Source organism: Mustela nigripes, chromosome 7, assembly GCF_022355385.1.
Source record: "Mustela nigripes isolate SB6536 chromosome 7, MUSNIG.SB6536, whole genome shotgun sequence".
In the NCBI taxonomy this organism is placed as follows: Eukaryota; Metazoa; Chordata; class Mammalia; order Carnivora; family Mustelidae; genus Mustela; species Mustela nigripes.
Window position 1 is genome coordinate 88,533,067 of NC_081563.1, and position 17,209 is coordinate 88,550,275.

At 38.9% G+C, this 17,209-nt stretch overlaps 1 protein-coding gene across 1 annotated transcript in view; it reads left to right on the forward strand.

Annotated features, from left to right (window-relative positions):
• Nucleotides 1–14,743: 14,743 nt before the first annotated feature.
• The window catches only part of LIMS1 (LIM zinc finger domain containing 1), a 141,082-nt gene continuing 138,616 nt past the window's right edge, over nucleotides 14,744–17,209 (forward strand). The window contains exon 1 of the mRNA XM_059406386.1: nucleotides 14,744–14,948. Within this exon, the coding sequence (XP_059262369.1) occupies nucleotides 14,917–14,948 (32 nt within the window). The 5' untranslated portion in view covers nucleotides 14,744–14,916. The remainder of the gene's footprint in view (nucleotides 14,949–17,209) is intronic.

The window sequence follows — 17,209 nt, forward strand, 5'->3', positions numbered from 1 at the left end:
AAGAAAATTACAGATCAAATCTCTGATAAACATAGATGCAAAAATCCTCAATAGAACATCAGTAAATTGAATTCAACAATACATTAAAAAATAACACACCATGAACAAGTGGTATTCCAGGGATTCAAAGATGGTTCATCATAGGCAAATCAATGAATGTGATATACCACATTAATAACACAAAGGATAAAAATCAGATGGTAAGGGGCGCCTGGGTGGCTCAGTGGGTTAAGCCTCTGCCTTTGGCTCGGGTCATGATCCCAGGGTCCTGGGATCGAGCCCCGCGTCGGGCTCTCTGCTCAGCAGGGATCCTGCTTCTCCCTCTCCCTCTGCCTGCCTCTCTGCCTGTTTGTGATCTCTCTCTCTATCAAATAAATAAATAAAATATTTTTTAAAAAATGAGATGGTAATCTTGGGGCACCTGACTGGCTTAGTGAGTAGAGCATGGGACTTGATCTCACCGCTGTAGGTTCCAACATCACATTGGATGTAGAGATTAATTTTTTAATTTATATATTTATTTGAATGAGAGAGAGAAAGCAGCCGGGAGAGGAAGAGAAAATCTGAGGCAGACTCCATGCTGAGCACAAAGCCTGACCTGGGACGTGATCTCACAACCACAGGATCATGATGTGAGCCAAAAACAAGAATCAGACACTTTACCAACTAAGCCACCCAGGCACCCCGGTGTGTAGAGATTACTAAGCAATAAAACCTTTTTTAAAAAATCATATGGTAATCTTAATTCATGCAGCAAAGACAAAATTGACAAACTGACAAAGTTGACAAAGTTCAACACCCATTTATGATAAAAACACTAAAGAAAATAGGTATACAAGGAACAAACTTCAACATGATAAAAACCATATAGGACAAGCCCTCAGCTAACATCATACTCAATGGTGAAAAGCTAAAAGCTTTTCCTCTGAGATCAGGAACAAGACAAGAATGGCAACTCTTGAGGCCCCTGAGTGGCTCAGTTTGTTAAAGCCTCTGCCTTCAGCTCAGGTAATGATCCTGGTGTTCTGGGATCAAGCCCTACATAGGGCTGTCTGCTCAGTGGGGGGGCCTGCGTCCCTTTCTCTCTGCCTGCCTCTCTGCCTACTTGTGATCTCTCTCTGTCAAATAAATAAACAAAACCTTTAAAAAAAAAAAAAAAAGAATGACAACTCTTGGAATACCTGGGTGGTACAGTGGTTCAGTCATTAAGCGTCTGTCTGCCTTTGGCTCAGGTGATGGTTTCGTGGTCCTGGGATCAAGCCCTGCATCAGGCTCCCTGCTCTGGGGGAAGCCTGCTCTCCCTTTGCCACTCCCTGTGCTTTCTCTCTCTCTCTGTCAAATAAATAATAAAATAAAGTCTAAAAAAAAAAATTGACTGCTCTTACCAGTTTTATTCAACATAGTACTGAAAGTCCTAGCCACAACAATTAGGTAATAAATAAAAATAGAACACGTCCAAATTGGAAAGAAAGAAGTAAAACTCAGCATTTGCAAACAACTCTATATTATTATATAGAAAACCCTAAAGACTACCTAGAAGCTATTTAAAACTAATGTACAAATTCAGTGAAATTTCAGGATACAAAACCAATATACAAAAATCTGTTTTGTTTTTATTCACAAATAGCAAACTATCAGAAAGAGAAATTAAGGGGAAAATCCTATTTAGAATTACATCATAAAGAAAAAAATACCTAGGAATACATTTAACCAAAGAAGCGAAAGACTTGCACACTTAAAACTATGAGACATTGATGAAAGAAATTGGAGAAGACATAAAGAAACACAAAAGAAATTCCATGCTCATAGATTAAAACACATTAGATTCCCAGAAGAAAATACAGGCAGTAAGCTCTTTGATATCAGTCTTAGTGATGATTTTTTTTTTTTTAATCTGACACGAAAAGTAAAGACAGCAAAAGCAAAAATAATCAGGTGGGACTATATCAAATTCAGTCTTCTTCACAGCAAGGAAAAACCATCAACAGAACGAAAAGGCAAACTACAAAATGAGAAAAAGTATTTGCAAATCATGTTTCTGATAAAGGCCTAAAATCCAAAATATATAAAGACCTTATACTACTCAATAGCAAATAAACAAGAAAACAATTTTAAAATGGACCAAAGAGGGGTCCCTGGGTGGCTCAGTGGGTTAAGCCTCTGCCTCCGGCTCAGGTCATGATCCCAGGGTCCTGGGATCAAGCCCCACATCAGGCTCTCTGCTCAGCAGGGAGCCTGCTTCCCCTCTTTCTCTGCCTGCCTCTCTGCCTACTTATGTTCTCCCTCGCTGTCAAATAAATAAATTAAAAAAAAAAAAAACCACCAAATCTTAAAAAAAAAAAAAATGGGCCAAAGATCTAAATAGGCATTTTTCTGAAGACATAGAGATGGACAACAGGTACAGAAAAAGATATACCACATCACTAATCATCAGAGAAAGGCAAATCAAATCCACAAGAACCTATCACCTCTCACCACCTAGAATTGCGATTTCCAAACAAACAAGAAAACAAGTGTTAGGGAGGTTATGTAGAAAAGGGAGCCCTGGTGCACTGTTGGTGGGAATGCAAATTGGTGCAGCCACTGTAAAAAACAGTATGGGAAGTTCCTCAAAAAATTAAAAATAGAACTCCCATATGATTCAGCAATTCCACTTCTGAGTATTCAGTCGAAAAAATGAAAACACCCAATGGTATGTGCACCATCACATTCACCGCTGCCATTTACAGTAGCCAAGATATGGAACCAACTTAAGTGCCCACCAAAGAATGAATAGATTAATTAAAAAAAAAAAAAACTGTCTCTCTCACACACACACACACACACACACACATACACACTGGAATATTATCCAGCCATAGAAATGAATGAAATCTTGTCTTTTGTGACATGGACAGAACCAAGGGCACGATGCTAAGTGAAATAAGACAGACAGAAGGAGACAAATACTGGATGATCTCACTTACATGTGGAATTAAAACCAAAATGAAACAAACCAAGCTCATAGAGACAGACAACAGTTTGGGGGTTACCATAGGCAACGTATTTTAGAAAGGTTTATTAAATTTATTTTATAAACTATTAAGTTTATTATTATTGTAATAAAATAATCTCTCGTTACTGTGGGGATATGTAAAAGCTTTGCTTTTTATATGTTTATTTTACAATTGAGTATCATGCTGAAGTTTCGAAAGAATGCTAGTTTTCCAATTAATTACATCATCTACAAGTGGTTATATTTTTTCTCCTTTCCCAAAGTTACACTTCCTCAGTGGACTCCTTAATTTTATTCCTCACTTTAAACACATACATAGTGCATCATAGTAAATTTATTATTGATTTCATATTCCTTTAAGCATACTGTAATAAGCTTTATCAGGGTTGTAAGTTGAATTATAATATTTTTAGACATTTATTAAGATGATTGTACAGCTTTCTTCCTTTGCAAATAGAATAAAATATATATTTCTTACCAGAAAGCCAAACTTGTATTTCTAGACTGCATGCTAGCTTCCTTGATCATGGATTAATGTTCCTGTGATATACATGTGTTATTGATTTAGTCATAATTCTTTAAGATTTTTTAATCTACTTAATTCTTTCTTACTTTCTTTGACAATTTTTGGTCCTAGGGTCATGCTAACTGTATAAAATGAATTAGGATACTTTTTCTACACCCTGGGACAGCTTACATGGCTTTAAGTATTTCCGCCTTGAAATGTTAAAACAATTCTCCTGGTGACGCCTGGGTGGCTTAGTTGGTTAAGTGTCCGTCTTCAGCTCAGGTCATGATCCCAGGGTCCTGGGATCAAGCCCTGCACTCTGGGCTCCCTGCTCAGCAGGGGTCTGCTTCTCCTTCTTCCTCTGTGTTTTCGCTCTCATAAATAAATAAAATCGTAAAAAAAAAATTATCCTAGACTTTACTTACCAACTCCTCCATCTGTACCTCAATCTCAGGGCCCCATTATTTCTCGGTTTTTAACATCAGTTAATACAATTCACCCAAATACCACTAAATTATTGCGGTTCCCAGTGTTCATCCTTTTGAAGAATTTAACATTTCACCCCATTTAATAAAGAGATTTACAACAATTATTTAAATTTATTTATGTTTAAATGCTTTCAGTTCCACTACAGTCTTTTGGTATGAGGTGGATTTAATAATCCCAACTTTCTTTCGTGTCTAAACGGGTTGGAATCATCTAAGTACCTTCTTTTCTCAAGAAATGGTATAATTTCTGAACACTTGCATATCTGAAAATGTCTTTCTTTCACCTATAAAGGCATCTTCATGAGGTATAAATTCTTGGATTAAAAACTTCCTTCTTGGGGCGCCTGGGTGGCTCAGTGGGTTAAAGCCTCTGCTTTCGGCTCGGGTCGTGATCCCAGGGTCCTGGGATCAAGCCCCGCATCAGGCTCTCTGCTCAGCAGGGAGCCTGCTTCCCCCCTCTCTCTCTCTGCCTGCCTCTCTGTCTACTTGTGATCTCTCTCTGTCAAGTGGATAGATAAAATCTTTAAAAAAAAAAAAAAAAAAACTTCCTTCTCTAAAATGCGATGGGGTAGTTTCCTATCAACACCTGGCACAGCACAAGGCTGGCTTGGTTTTTCTTCTCTTACAGGTTACTGGCTTTTGTTTGTTCTTGCCTTTATCCTCATAATTTAATACTTTAAATAATTTGTGTCTAAATTACAGGATGTATCTAATTATAGAATGCTTTTCTCAGTGATTTTTCTGGAACATGATGAGTTCTTTCAATCTCTACATGCAGATCTTTCTTTGGTCCCCCCAAATCTTTATTCATTCTATCTTTGAAATGCTTCTGCTCTGCCTGTTCTGTTCTCTTTCAGAAACATCAAACACTCCATGGTAAAGTGCCAACCTTTGTTCTACCTTCGACTGTCCACTCTCTTGTTGGTACTATCTGTAGGTGCTCTGCATTCTGAGAGCTGCTTTTTGTGTGTGTGTGACACTGATTCTATCTTCTGAAGTGTCTGCTGTGCATTTTTGCTTCTGCGTACTTCAGTTCCTAGAAGTGTCACCATGCTCACCTTAGCCTGTTCTCTCTTTATGGCTTTCTGTTTCTGCTTCACAAGTAGCATATTTTCTTATATTCTTTTGAAGAGACCAAAAGTTTCCTGAAAATTTCTCCCAGTTTCTGGAAATGAGATTATATAGTTACAGAGCATAATTTTATAAGTGTTTAGGACCATGTTCCTTCTCTTTGTTTTGCAGTATTTTGCCCAAGTCCCACCAAACTTCTGCCTCACCCAGACTTGTGGCTACTTCACTCATCTTTGCTGTAGCAAGAGATATCCCTGTCTAAGATTTTTTTTGCCTATTTTCAGATTTGTTTGTTTGTATTTTTTAACTTTTGTTGTGCATATATATTTTGGTGATAATTATTTTAAAAAATAAAACAAAAAAATTCTGTCTTTAAGTACTCTGTGAACAGCACAATTAAAAATCACTTTGTGTGAATCTAGGATCTATACAAAAGTTATAATATGAAGATGGCAAGTTAAAAGTTATGAACTTTTGCTTCTGAAAGGGGAAATTGCTAATGTATAAGAAAGAATGACAACACGAGGGGTGGCTCAGTGGGTTGAGCCGCTGCCTTCAGCTTAGGTCATGATCTCAGGGTCCTGGGATCGAGTCCCGCATCAGGCTCTCTGCTCAGCAGGGAGCCTGCTTCCCTCTCTCTCTCTCTGCCTGCCTCTCCATCTACTTGTGATTTCTCTCTGTCAAATAAATAAATAAAATCTTAAAAAAAAAAATGACAACACGATCTGATCCTCTTTCCCACACAAACACCGATTTTATTCCAAATAATCACATAATTTAAAAAAATTTCCTAAAACACTCTTACAAAAAGTAACCCCACTGTCATTAATTCTGGAAATTCCATTTTCTACATTAGTAGTACTTACTAAGTACTACTACTGATTCAGTTCAACTTAGTATATACTAAGTAACTTAGTTACTTTTGGACTGATTAGAATTTTTGGACTGATTCAGTTCAACTTAGTACGTACTGAGTAATTTAGTACGTACTAAGTTGAACTGAATCAGTCCAAAAATTCCACAGCTTCTAGAGATTTCATTTTAAAAGTTAAAAAAAAAAAAATCTAGGGGCACCTGAGTGGCTCAGTGGGTTAAAGCCTCTGCTTTCTTTCTTTCTTTCTTTCTTTTTTTTTAAAGATTTTATTTATTTATTTGACAGAGAACACAAGTAGGGAGAGAGGCAGGCAGAGAAAGAGAGAGAGAAGCAGGCTCTGCACTGAGCAGAGAGCCCAATGCGGGCCTTGATCCCAGGACCCTGGGATCATGACCTGGGCCGAAGGCAGAGGCTTTAACCCGCTGAGCCACCCAGGCGCCCCAAGCCTCTGCTTTCGGCTCAGGTCATGATCCCAGGGTTCTGGGATCGAGCCCCGCATCGGGCTCTCTGCTCAGCAGGGAGCCTGCTTTCCCCTCTCTCTCTCTGCCTGCCTCTCTGCCTACTTGCGATCTCTGTCTGTCAAATAAATAAATAAAATCTTTTTAAAAAATCTACTTTTCATGATAAATGATGCTACTGATAACTTGACTTGGTAGACTTTTAGTTACTTTGGTAATTTTCACAATCTTACAAAATAAGCAACACACATATGATATACATAAAATAATAATAAGCCAGTCTAATGGCTTGCATTGGAGGCCAAGGAGTTGCATTTTTGTCAAACCCAAATTGAAAAAAGTTTAATTTAGGTTAATACAGAGAAAGGCATGCTCTGGATGTGTTGTCCTTTGTAATTCTTGAAGCATTAGATGAATAGCAGGAAGTTCAAAGAGCTTCTTACTACTCCCCTAAGAGAATAAGTACATTAACCTAGTCACACACTACACTTCAGTCGTACACTACACCTTACCAGAAATCTTGTGTTTGAAAGAATGGGGGAAGGTCATTTCTTCAATAAGTTCATAACAGTGGGTTTAAATAATTAGCAATAAGAAATTTTGTTGGGGTAGAAATTTTTTAACACTAAATATGAGAATTTTATTTAAAATAACAAGTGTTGGCAAGGATGTTGAGAAACAGGAACACTCTTGTACTATTGGTGGGAATGCAAATTGGTGCAAACTGGTGCAGCCACTGTGGAAAAGAGGATGGAGGTTCATCAAAAAATTAAAAAGGGAACTACCATATGATGTAGTAATTCTCCTGTTGAGTGTTTACCCAAAGGAAATGAAAACACTAATCTGAAAAGATATGTATACCCCTATGTTTATTGCAGCATGATGTATAACCAAGATATGAAAACAACCCAAGTAGTCATCAAGAGATGAATGGATAAATAAAGAATATATGATATATATGGCACAGTGGAATTGTATGTGTGTGTACACACACACACACACACACACACACACATTACTTAGCCATATTACTTAGCCATAAAAAAGAATGGGATATTGCCATGTACGACAACCTGGATGGACCCAAAGGGTATACCATATAATTTCACTCATATGCGGTATTATGAAACAAAGTAAATAAAAAAGTCACAAACAAAAAACAGGCTCTTAAAGTCAGAGAATAAACAGGTGGGTGCCAGAGGGGAGGTATATGAGTGGTGAGAGAGATAAAGGGGAATAAGAAGTACAGATTTCTAGTTACAAAATAAATAAGTCACAGAGAAGAAAGCTGCAGCATTATTACAATCTTGCTGATTACATATTACAATCAGCAAGATTGTAATAATGTTGTTTGGTGATAGATGGTGAGTACACTTGTCAGTGAGCACTGAATAATGGGTAGAATCCTTGAACCATTACATTGTCCACTGAAACTAATACAACACTGTTAATCATACTGCAATAAGAAAAATTAAAAATACTTCATTTGAGTGTTAATGACAATTTACATAATCAATGGATAGGTAATAACTTTCTACTCATAAAAGCAAAAGGGGAAGAGATCCAGAAAAAAAAGATTAAAAATTTATGAAATAAAAATTTTAAATGTTTATGTAAACAAAAATTTTAAACTTAAAGGCAAAAGCTCTAAAAACTTATCAGTAAGGTTTCTATTCAACAATAGGCTATTAGTAGTTACATTTTGGGAAGTTATCTGCAGATTTTCACCTGTGTGGGAGGTCTGAGCCCCTAATACCCGCATTGCTCAAGGGTCAACTGTAGTTCTAAAAATTCTGAAACAAAACTCAATTAACAAATTCATTCCAACTATATATAAAAGAAGATGATATACCATTAAGTTGGGTTTATCCTATGTATGCAAGATAGTTTAATATTAGAAAATCCACAAATATAATTTATGACATTAATGGAGAAAAAGAAAAAAAGGCATTTGACCAAATTCAACATATATTAATATAAATTTAGTAAATTAAAAATAGAAGAAAAAATTCTTATACAAAGAAAAACTGTGTATGAAAAATGAGGGAAAAAAGTCATCCTAATTGGGTACTGGTAGAATCATTCATTTTAAAATCAGAACAGGTATCACGATGCTCCCTTTAATGACTTCGATTTCATGTGGTGTTGAAAGCCCTGTATAGTACAAGAAAATAAGAGAAATTATAGGCATAAGATCTGTAAAAGAAAAAATAAAATTGGGGCACCTGGTGGCTCAGTGGTTTAGGCTGCTGCCTTTGGCTCGGGTCATGATCTCAGGGTCCTGGGATCGAGCCCCGCATCGGGCTCCCTGCTCCGCAGGAAGCCTGCTTCCCTCTCTCTCTCTCTCTCTCTGCCTGCCTCTCTGCCTGCTTGTGATCTCTGTCTGTCAAATAAATCAATAAAATCTTTAAAAAAAATAAATAAAATAAAATTTATTATTTGCAGCTGATATGATGGCTAACATTAAAAACACACAAACTATGGATCAAGTATTCAAAAAAAATAGAAGGACCTGGCAAGTAGGCTGATTACAAGATTAATATATTTCATTGTACTATGAACAAACAACTGGAAGACACCATTGTGAATCAGAGAATAGCAAGTACTAGGAAAAAATGTAACAAACGCAACATCCTTAGAAAGAAAGTCACAAAGCTTACTAAAAAATAGTTTAAAAACTTAAGTAAATAGAAAGACCCAGACTTGTGAGTAGAGAAAGGCAGTATCATAAAGGTGTCAGTTCTTTCCAGATTAATCTATAGATTCAAAACAATTTCAACCAAAATGCAATAGGATTTTTTTGGCACTTGATAAAATGATTGTAAAATGTACATAGGACAGGAAAGGGCAATAGGCAGGGAGATTCTGAAAAGAAAATCAAGAACCAGGGACTTTCCCTAACAAATATCAACAATTATACAACACCAAAGAGTTAAGAGAGGTCACAAAGATAGACCAATTGAATAATAGACTAGGATAATGAGCTCAGAATATAATGAGCCCCACATGTATATGTAACTTTGGTATTTCACAGTGTGTAGCAATACCAGCTCTAAAACTGTGATATATGCTATACAATAGAATATTATTCAGCCTTAACAAGGAAGAAAGTTCTAACACATGCCACAGCATGGATGGACCTTAAGGATGTTATTAAGCCAAGTGAAAAAAGCCAGTCACAAAAGGACACATACTGGGGGCACCTGGCTGGCTTAGTCAGTAGAACATTCAACTCTTTTTTTTTTTCTTTTTAAAAGATTTTCATTTATTTATTTGACAGAGAGAGAGACATACACAACTTTGAGAGAGGGAACACAAGCAGGGGAAGTGGAAGAGGGAGAAGCAGGCGTCCCGCTGAGCAGTGAGCCTGATGCGGGGCTCATTGCCAGGACTCTGGGATCATAACCTGAGCTGAAGGCAGATGCTTAATGCCTGAGCCACCCAGACACCCCAAGCATTCAACTCTTGATCTTGGAGCGGTGAGTTCAAGCCCCACATTGGACATAGAGCTTACATGGAAGGAAGAGAGGAAGGAAGGAAGGAAGGGAGTGTGGGAGGGAGGGAGGAAGGGAGGAGACTGTATGATTCTGCTTATATGAAGTACCTAGAATGACCAAATTCACAGACGCAGAAAGCAGTATGGTGGTTGATAATCCACTATTTTGGAACAAATAAATGCTTCTCCCTGTCCTCGTATTATATAGTTATCTGTTGAAAATTAATGAAGGTGGAAAAAAAGAAAAACCATATTAAATAAGTGTTTACTGTAAACACAACCTTCAAAATACTTGCAAAAAATGTGATTTGTGTGTGTGTGTGGATATATATACACCTACATATAATACACAAACTTAAAAATACCAAATTTCATTTTGAAGGCTGGGTAAGGAAAAAACAAAATTTAATGAAGCATTCATGGGGACATCTGTATTTTAATCCTGGGAAACTGAAGAAATGAGCAATAAAAAAAATAATTTACTATTCAAGACCTACAGACAATATTTTTTCCATATCTTCATGACAGACACTGGTCAACTGTGAAAGCAGTCTCCCCCATACAGTACATTCCACAGACAGGATAACTATGACAAAAATGAACTACTCCTTTAAAACTACCAACTAGAAACCAAGAAGAAGCCATACATTTTAGCCAAGTATCTTGGCATGATAGCAAGATCACAAACTATAGCATGCTGGAAGCAAGGTACTGTATAAAGGAATCTGCTTTATGAAATAGAAGCATAACAACAATTAAACAAGGCAATTGATTTCTTTTTAAAGATGAAGTAAAAGAGGGGTGTCTGGGTGGCTCAGTCATTAAGCGTCTGCCTTCGGCTCAGGTCATGATCTCAAGGTCCTGGGATGGAGCCCCACGTTGAGCTCACTGCTCGGTGGGGAGCCTGCTTCTCCCTCTGCCTCTGCTGCACTGCCTGCTTGTGCTCTCTTGCTTTTTCTGTCAAATAAATAAATAAAACCTTAAAAAAAAAAAAAGATGAAGTTAAAGAGGGAGCTTGGGTGGCTCAGTTGTTGGGCATCTGTCTGCCTTAGGCTCAGGTCATGATCCCAGCGTCCTGGGATCAAGGCCCACTTCTGGCTCCCAGCCCCACTTCTGGTTCCCAGCCCCACATCTGGCTCCCAGCCCTGCGTCAGGTTTCCCACTGTGCAGGAAGCCTGCTTCTCCCTCTTCCCCCTCCCCTGCTTCTATTCCCTCTCTCACTGTCTCTCTCTGTGTGTCAAATAAATAAATAAAATCTTCCAAAAAAAACCTGTCTACATCACAAATCAAATTTCCAAGAAAGACGAAGTAAAAGATTAATTATTGGATCATATACATCTAAAAATTGTTCAAAAAGAAGTGAGAGATAAAAGTTGTCAGGAGATGAGCTATCAAGACAAAATAAAGCCTCTAAATTTTTTGATGTTTCTTTTTCCCTCCAAAAATCAATACACATAATTTTCTGAAAAACAGAAATGTAGAAAAACATCACAGATTGTTTTTCAAACAAAATACAACTTCTAAGCATTCTAACCAACTTGTAAGTCACACACTATATAAAAAATTTTTAACTTATCCCATACGATTAATCATAGTGCATATTTTCTCATATTGCTACAGTCTTATAACAAATTTTTGATGGATATATAATACTCTGTTAAGGAAATAATAGATTGTGTGCGTGTTCTCCTCTTGCTCCTAATCCCTAGTCCTTCTACACATTCAATTCCTGTTATGTTTCTTGTATATCTTATCATTCCAGATATTTCTATAGATAAAGTAAGTGGGCGTGTGTTATGATAGCATAGTAAACAAATTTTTCTCCCTTGCTTTATTTCCTTGCTTAAATTATGTCATGGAGATCATTCTTTATTACTGCATATCATCAGCCTTATCTTTATTTTGTTAATTGTGGTAAAAGACAAATGACATAAAATTTACCAGCTTAATCAGTTTGAAGTGTGCAGTTCAGTAGTGTTAAGTAGATTCACATGGTTGTGCAACCAACCTCCAGAATTTTTCATCTTACAAAACTGAAAGGCTGTACCTATTAGTTGATAACTCCCCATTCTCCTCTTTCAACCCCTGACGTCCACCATTCTATTGTTTCCATAACTTTGACCACTCTAGGTACCCCGCATAAGTGGACTCATACAGTATTTGTCTTTTTGTGTCTGTTTATATCTCTAAGCTTAATGTCCTCAAGGGTCATTCATGTTGTATCATGTATCAGAATTTTCTTTCTTTTTGTAACGAATACTTCATTGTGTGTATGTACCCATTTTGTTTAAGCACTTATCCTGCAATGAACACTTGGGTTGTATCCACCTTTTGACTATTGTGAATAATGCTGTGAACACAGGTGTACAGATATCTCTTTGAGATCCCGCTTTAAATTCTCCTGGATATGTATACCCAGAAGTGGTATTGCTGGATTGTGGGATAATTCTATTTTTAATTTTTTGATGAACCACCCTACAGTTTTCTGCAGTGGCTACACCATTTACATTCCTTAAAACAGTGCATAGGTTTCTAACTTCTCCATAATCCCACCAACACTTGTTAATAGTAGTCATCCTAATGGGGGTGAAGTGTTATTTCATTGTGGTTTTGATGTGCATTTCTTTAATGATTAATGATGTTAAGAATCTTTTCATATACTTGTTAGCCATTCTCATTTTTTTTTAGCAGCTGCATAGCATTATATATGGAAACTGTAATTTATTTAATATCCTGATTAAATGAACTGTCTCACTTGCTCCTAAAAACAGAACTGCAATGGCTCTCATTTAACAATTTTCCGGTTTCCATTTAAAAAACCTTTTCATGGAAAAGTGGATTGGGGGAAATCAGAGGGGGAAACAAACCCTGGGAAACTGTGGACTCTGAGAAACAAACTGAGGGTTTTGGAGGGGCGTGGGGTGAGCCTGGTGATGGGTATTAAAGAGGGCATCTATTACCTGGAGTGCTGGGTGTGGTACATAAACAATGAATCTTGGAACACTGAAAAAATTAAATTAAAAACCTTTTCATTATGGAATTTCAAATATACACTAAAGTAGGCAAACTAATATGAAGAATTCCATGTACCAATGAGCCACCGAAACAGTCATCAGTTTCTGGCCAATTTTGTTTCATTGATACTCCTACCTAGATCTCCCATCCCCACATTTTATTTTAAAGGAAATCTCAGTCATTACATCATTTAGTTTATAATTAGTTTCCCAGGTATCTTTAAAACTTGTACATCTTTTTTATGTAAATGTAATACATCTGTAAAGATAAACTCCAAAATGTGTTTTTTTCTGAGTCAACTGAGCTGAATTTTACATTATGCTAGTCTTCACTTGTCCTCAGTAAAAATTGTGTAGATTTACTCTCCCATCAACAGTATATCAAAGTACCTGTGTTCCGTATACTCTCATCAAAATAACATGTCAAACTAATCTTTGCCTTTATGTGAAAAGTATTTAAAAAATTTATTTATGATATTGGCACCTTGTACTTTAAAACTCATTCCTATTTTTCTTTTTCTGTGGAAACCTGTGTATGTACCTTGTATGTTTCTCTGAGTGGCTGAACTTTTTCTGACTCCTCTTGTAATGAAGTAATTAGACCTTTTTTAGTTATTTGCCATATTTGTTTGTTATGCAAAAATTTTAATATTCCTATGTGGTTACATTTATTAATCTTTAATTTTACGATTTCTAGAGTTTATATCCTATTTGGAAAGTATCTCTCCATAGCAATCTTAATTTTTTTTCTTCCGTGTTTTCTTCTAATATTTGTATATGCCTTTTTTTTTTACATGTATACATTTGTTCAGTTTAGAATTAATTTTGGTATAAGGATATCAAAGGCACCCAGTGTCCACCCCACGCAGATATAGACGGTGGGACACAGTTTTCATTCTATAATTATAAAGTACATTTAGTTACAAATTCTGGTATCTTGAAGAGATCATTTATATTTATGCTCAGTATAAATAACCTTTATTTCATCCCTGGCAGATTTCAGGTTTTGTTAGAGGTAATGGGTAAGGAAAGAAACAATGAGGAGACAAGGTCAAAGTGTCTCAAAAAAAGGTTCACTTTTCCAAATTCACAATCTTAAGCGGTATCCTATGGAGATCCCCCGAACGTGCCGGGCTTTGTGTACAGGGATTCAATCCCGGCCAGAGCAGCCAAGGCTCCCTCCCAGAGTCCCGGGAGCTGACTCCACCCTCTGAAGAAGTCTCCTCGGGACCCCTCATCCAGATAGGGTGGAATCCCAACACCTTGGGCCCAGAGTCTTCTGGCAGAGCCATGCGGACCATCAGCCTTGCCGAATCAGAGGTGTCTCGGAGAAGGAAAAAATTGGCTGCTCCCTCCGCTCGCGGCTTGCGACGCAGTCACCCAAAAGGAGCCGCAAAGGCCAGTCGCGGTAGAACCGCCGCAAGCCAAGCCCGGGGTTCCGGGGAAACCTCCGCCTCGCAGTGGAGCCTTTGTCCCCGCCCCCAGGGTATGGTCTCTGAAGCGTGCCGGAGTTGGGGGGGTACGGGGGAATGGGTGAAACCACGAGGGGCGGGGCCGAGGCCCTATTAGGGGGGCTGGGCGGGGCTGGTAGGGGGACTGGTTGGGGCAGAGACGCGGGGGCGGGTAGGGGCGGGGCCAGACGGGGATGGGCAATGAATGGGGGGTTGCCTATCTGCGCCAGTGACTGTGCTGAGGCTAGGGAGGGGCGGAGCAGAGGGCACTAGGAGGAGGGGCGGGGCCAGGGCGGGGCCAAGGCAGGGTTTTCCCCGCCGGCAGCTCCTCCCCCGCGCCCAACTTGCCTCGCCCCTGTCCCGCGCGCGCCCCCGCGCGGCGGGCCTAGCGATTTGCCGGCTGAGGGCGGGAGGCGGCGGCGGCCTCTCCGCCCCTTGCTGGCCTCCCCTTCCTGCTCGCGGCCCGCCCGCCCGTAGCCGGCCGCAGCGCGAGGGAGGAGACGGCGGTCGCAGCGGGGCCAGCGGCCGACGTGCAGAGGGAGGACAGCCGACTGCGGAGAGATGCTGGGCGTGGCGGCAGGAATGACCAACAGGTAAGGGCGGCGCGCCACCGCGACTGGGCTGCGCTCGGCTCCCGCCACGTCGGCGGCGAACCAATTTCCCGGCCTTCCCGCAGGCCCGGGTGCCGGTCGTGGGCGGGCGGCCTCTCTCCGCGCGCTCCGGCCTCCGCCCGAGCGGGTCGGCGGCGGTGGAGCCCGGCGCAGAGCGGGGCCGCGTCCCCGAGGCCGGGCGGTCCGCTGCCACGCTTCCGCGCTACCCCCTTGGCGCTCTCCGACCCGGGCTGGCGGCCGCTGTGAGAGGTCGGCTGGTTACTGGTGACGTGTCGAGAATCGCCTAAGCACTCCGAGGGCTTAGCGCAGCACCCCACAACAGATGTTTGTTGAGTGAATAATTCCTCTTCTGCCGGTTGGAGCACGTATGCAGACCAGCGGCTCTCAAACGTTTTGGCCTTGGCACCCATCTTAAAAAGTAAAAGCACTTTTTGCTCGTGATGGTTATGCCTATGGATATTTACTGTTTGGAAAATATTGGTGAAAACTGAGACTTTTTAAATATTTAATTCATTAAAGAAACAGTAAATCCATGATATGTTAACAGACATAACACGTGTTTATGAAAATAGTATTTTCTGAACAAAAATTCAGTGCGACGAGTGGTGTTTTTACATTTTGCAAATCTCTTCAATGTCTGGCACAGTAGAAGCATAGCTAAGAGTTTCCTAAATGCTTTGCATTCAGTCTGTTGTGATGGGCGTTTTGACGGACTGAAGAAAATCTGGTCTTAGACAAATACCTACCCAGTTGGAAAGGGAGGAGTATTTTAATAGCTTTTGCAGATACTTGTGGATCTTCTTTGCTATTCCACCCAAACTACATAAATGGTAGTTTCTTAAAGATTAGTTTGGTTGTGGACTCTGAAGCCTTACCAGTGAATTTTTCACGCTCTGTTACAGTTAAAATTCATTGGTCTGTCTTGCAGTGTGAATGGACTTGTTACCCATTGTAACATTATATGCTTGTCGTTTGGAAAATATTGGTTCATAGAGTTAGGCAGATCTTCCAAATGCTGACACATTTCATTATACAATACCACTGATAATATTTGTTAATATCAACACTGATTTTATTAGAAAAGTTAAGTACTGAGAACCTGTTAAGCTCGAGGCGGGGGGAGCAAGTTTCCTACCATTCTGAATTTCACTTGAAAGTTTGATTTTTGTTATTGACAGGAAACTACTGTCAGTTGTTTTCCTCAAAGCAACAGGCTCACTTTTTTGAGTTTCAAGAAATGTCTGCCAAATACGAGTCCAAAAACCACAATTTATCACTTACTATTTCCAGTAAAAATGATATATCGTGAAGAAAGCATTTGATTCAACTCCTCAGTCAATGACACATGTGCTTTTCCTGGAGGCAACCATCTTACTTTAGTATGCAGCTGAACTACTTTATGCATGCTTCCCTTTTCATCACAAGTAACCAGAAAGTCAAGGGTCAAGATATAATAACATTAGTAATTTGTACTATTTCATCAAGGCTTTTTTTTTGTTCTTGAAAATTTTACTAAATATTAAGTTGATACAAAATTTAAGATACAAGATATAAAGAATAATGTTACATCTAAATAAAGAATATAAACTATTGCCTTTTAAGACCCTTGAATTGATCTGGTGTCCCTGCTAGATCTCATCACGTTCCCATCCTGAATTTGCTGTTAGCAATCCTTTTCTTTTCCCTTCCTCTTTTGCATTAAATACATTCATAATTCATATTGTTGGATGACCATTAAATCCACCATCCACCTATCTCCAGAGTTCTTTTCCCCTTGCAAAACTGAAACTCTGTACCCACTAAACAACTTTCTGTTCCTCTGTCCCTGCCTGCCCCTGGTATAACTCCTATTTTTTCTGTCTCTGATTTTGACTATTCCAGGTGACTTATATAAATGGAATCAATCACATAGTATTTGTCTCTCTGTGATTGGCTTATTTCATTCATTTAATATAAATGTGTTCAGGGTTCATCCATGTTGTAGTATATCAGAATTTCCTTACTTTTTAGAACTGAATAATATCCCATTGTATGTATATACTATTCATTTGTTTGGCTTATCTATTCATCCTTTGATGGTTACTTGAGTTGCTTCTTTGTTTTAGCTCTTGTGAATAATGCTGCTGTGAACATAGGTATGCATTCTTTAATTGAAATTTTTATAGGCTCACATGAAGTTATAAGAAATAATTCAGGGAAAAAAAATAATTCAGAGAGATCCAGTGTATCCTTTACCCAGTTTC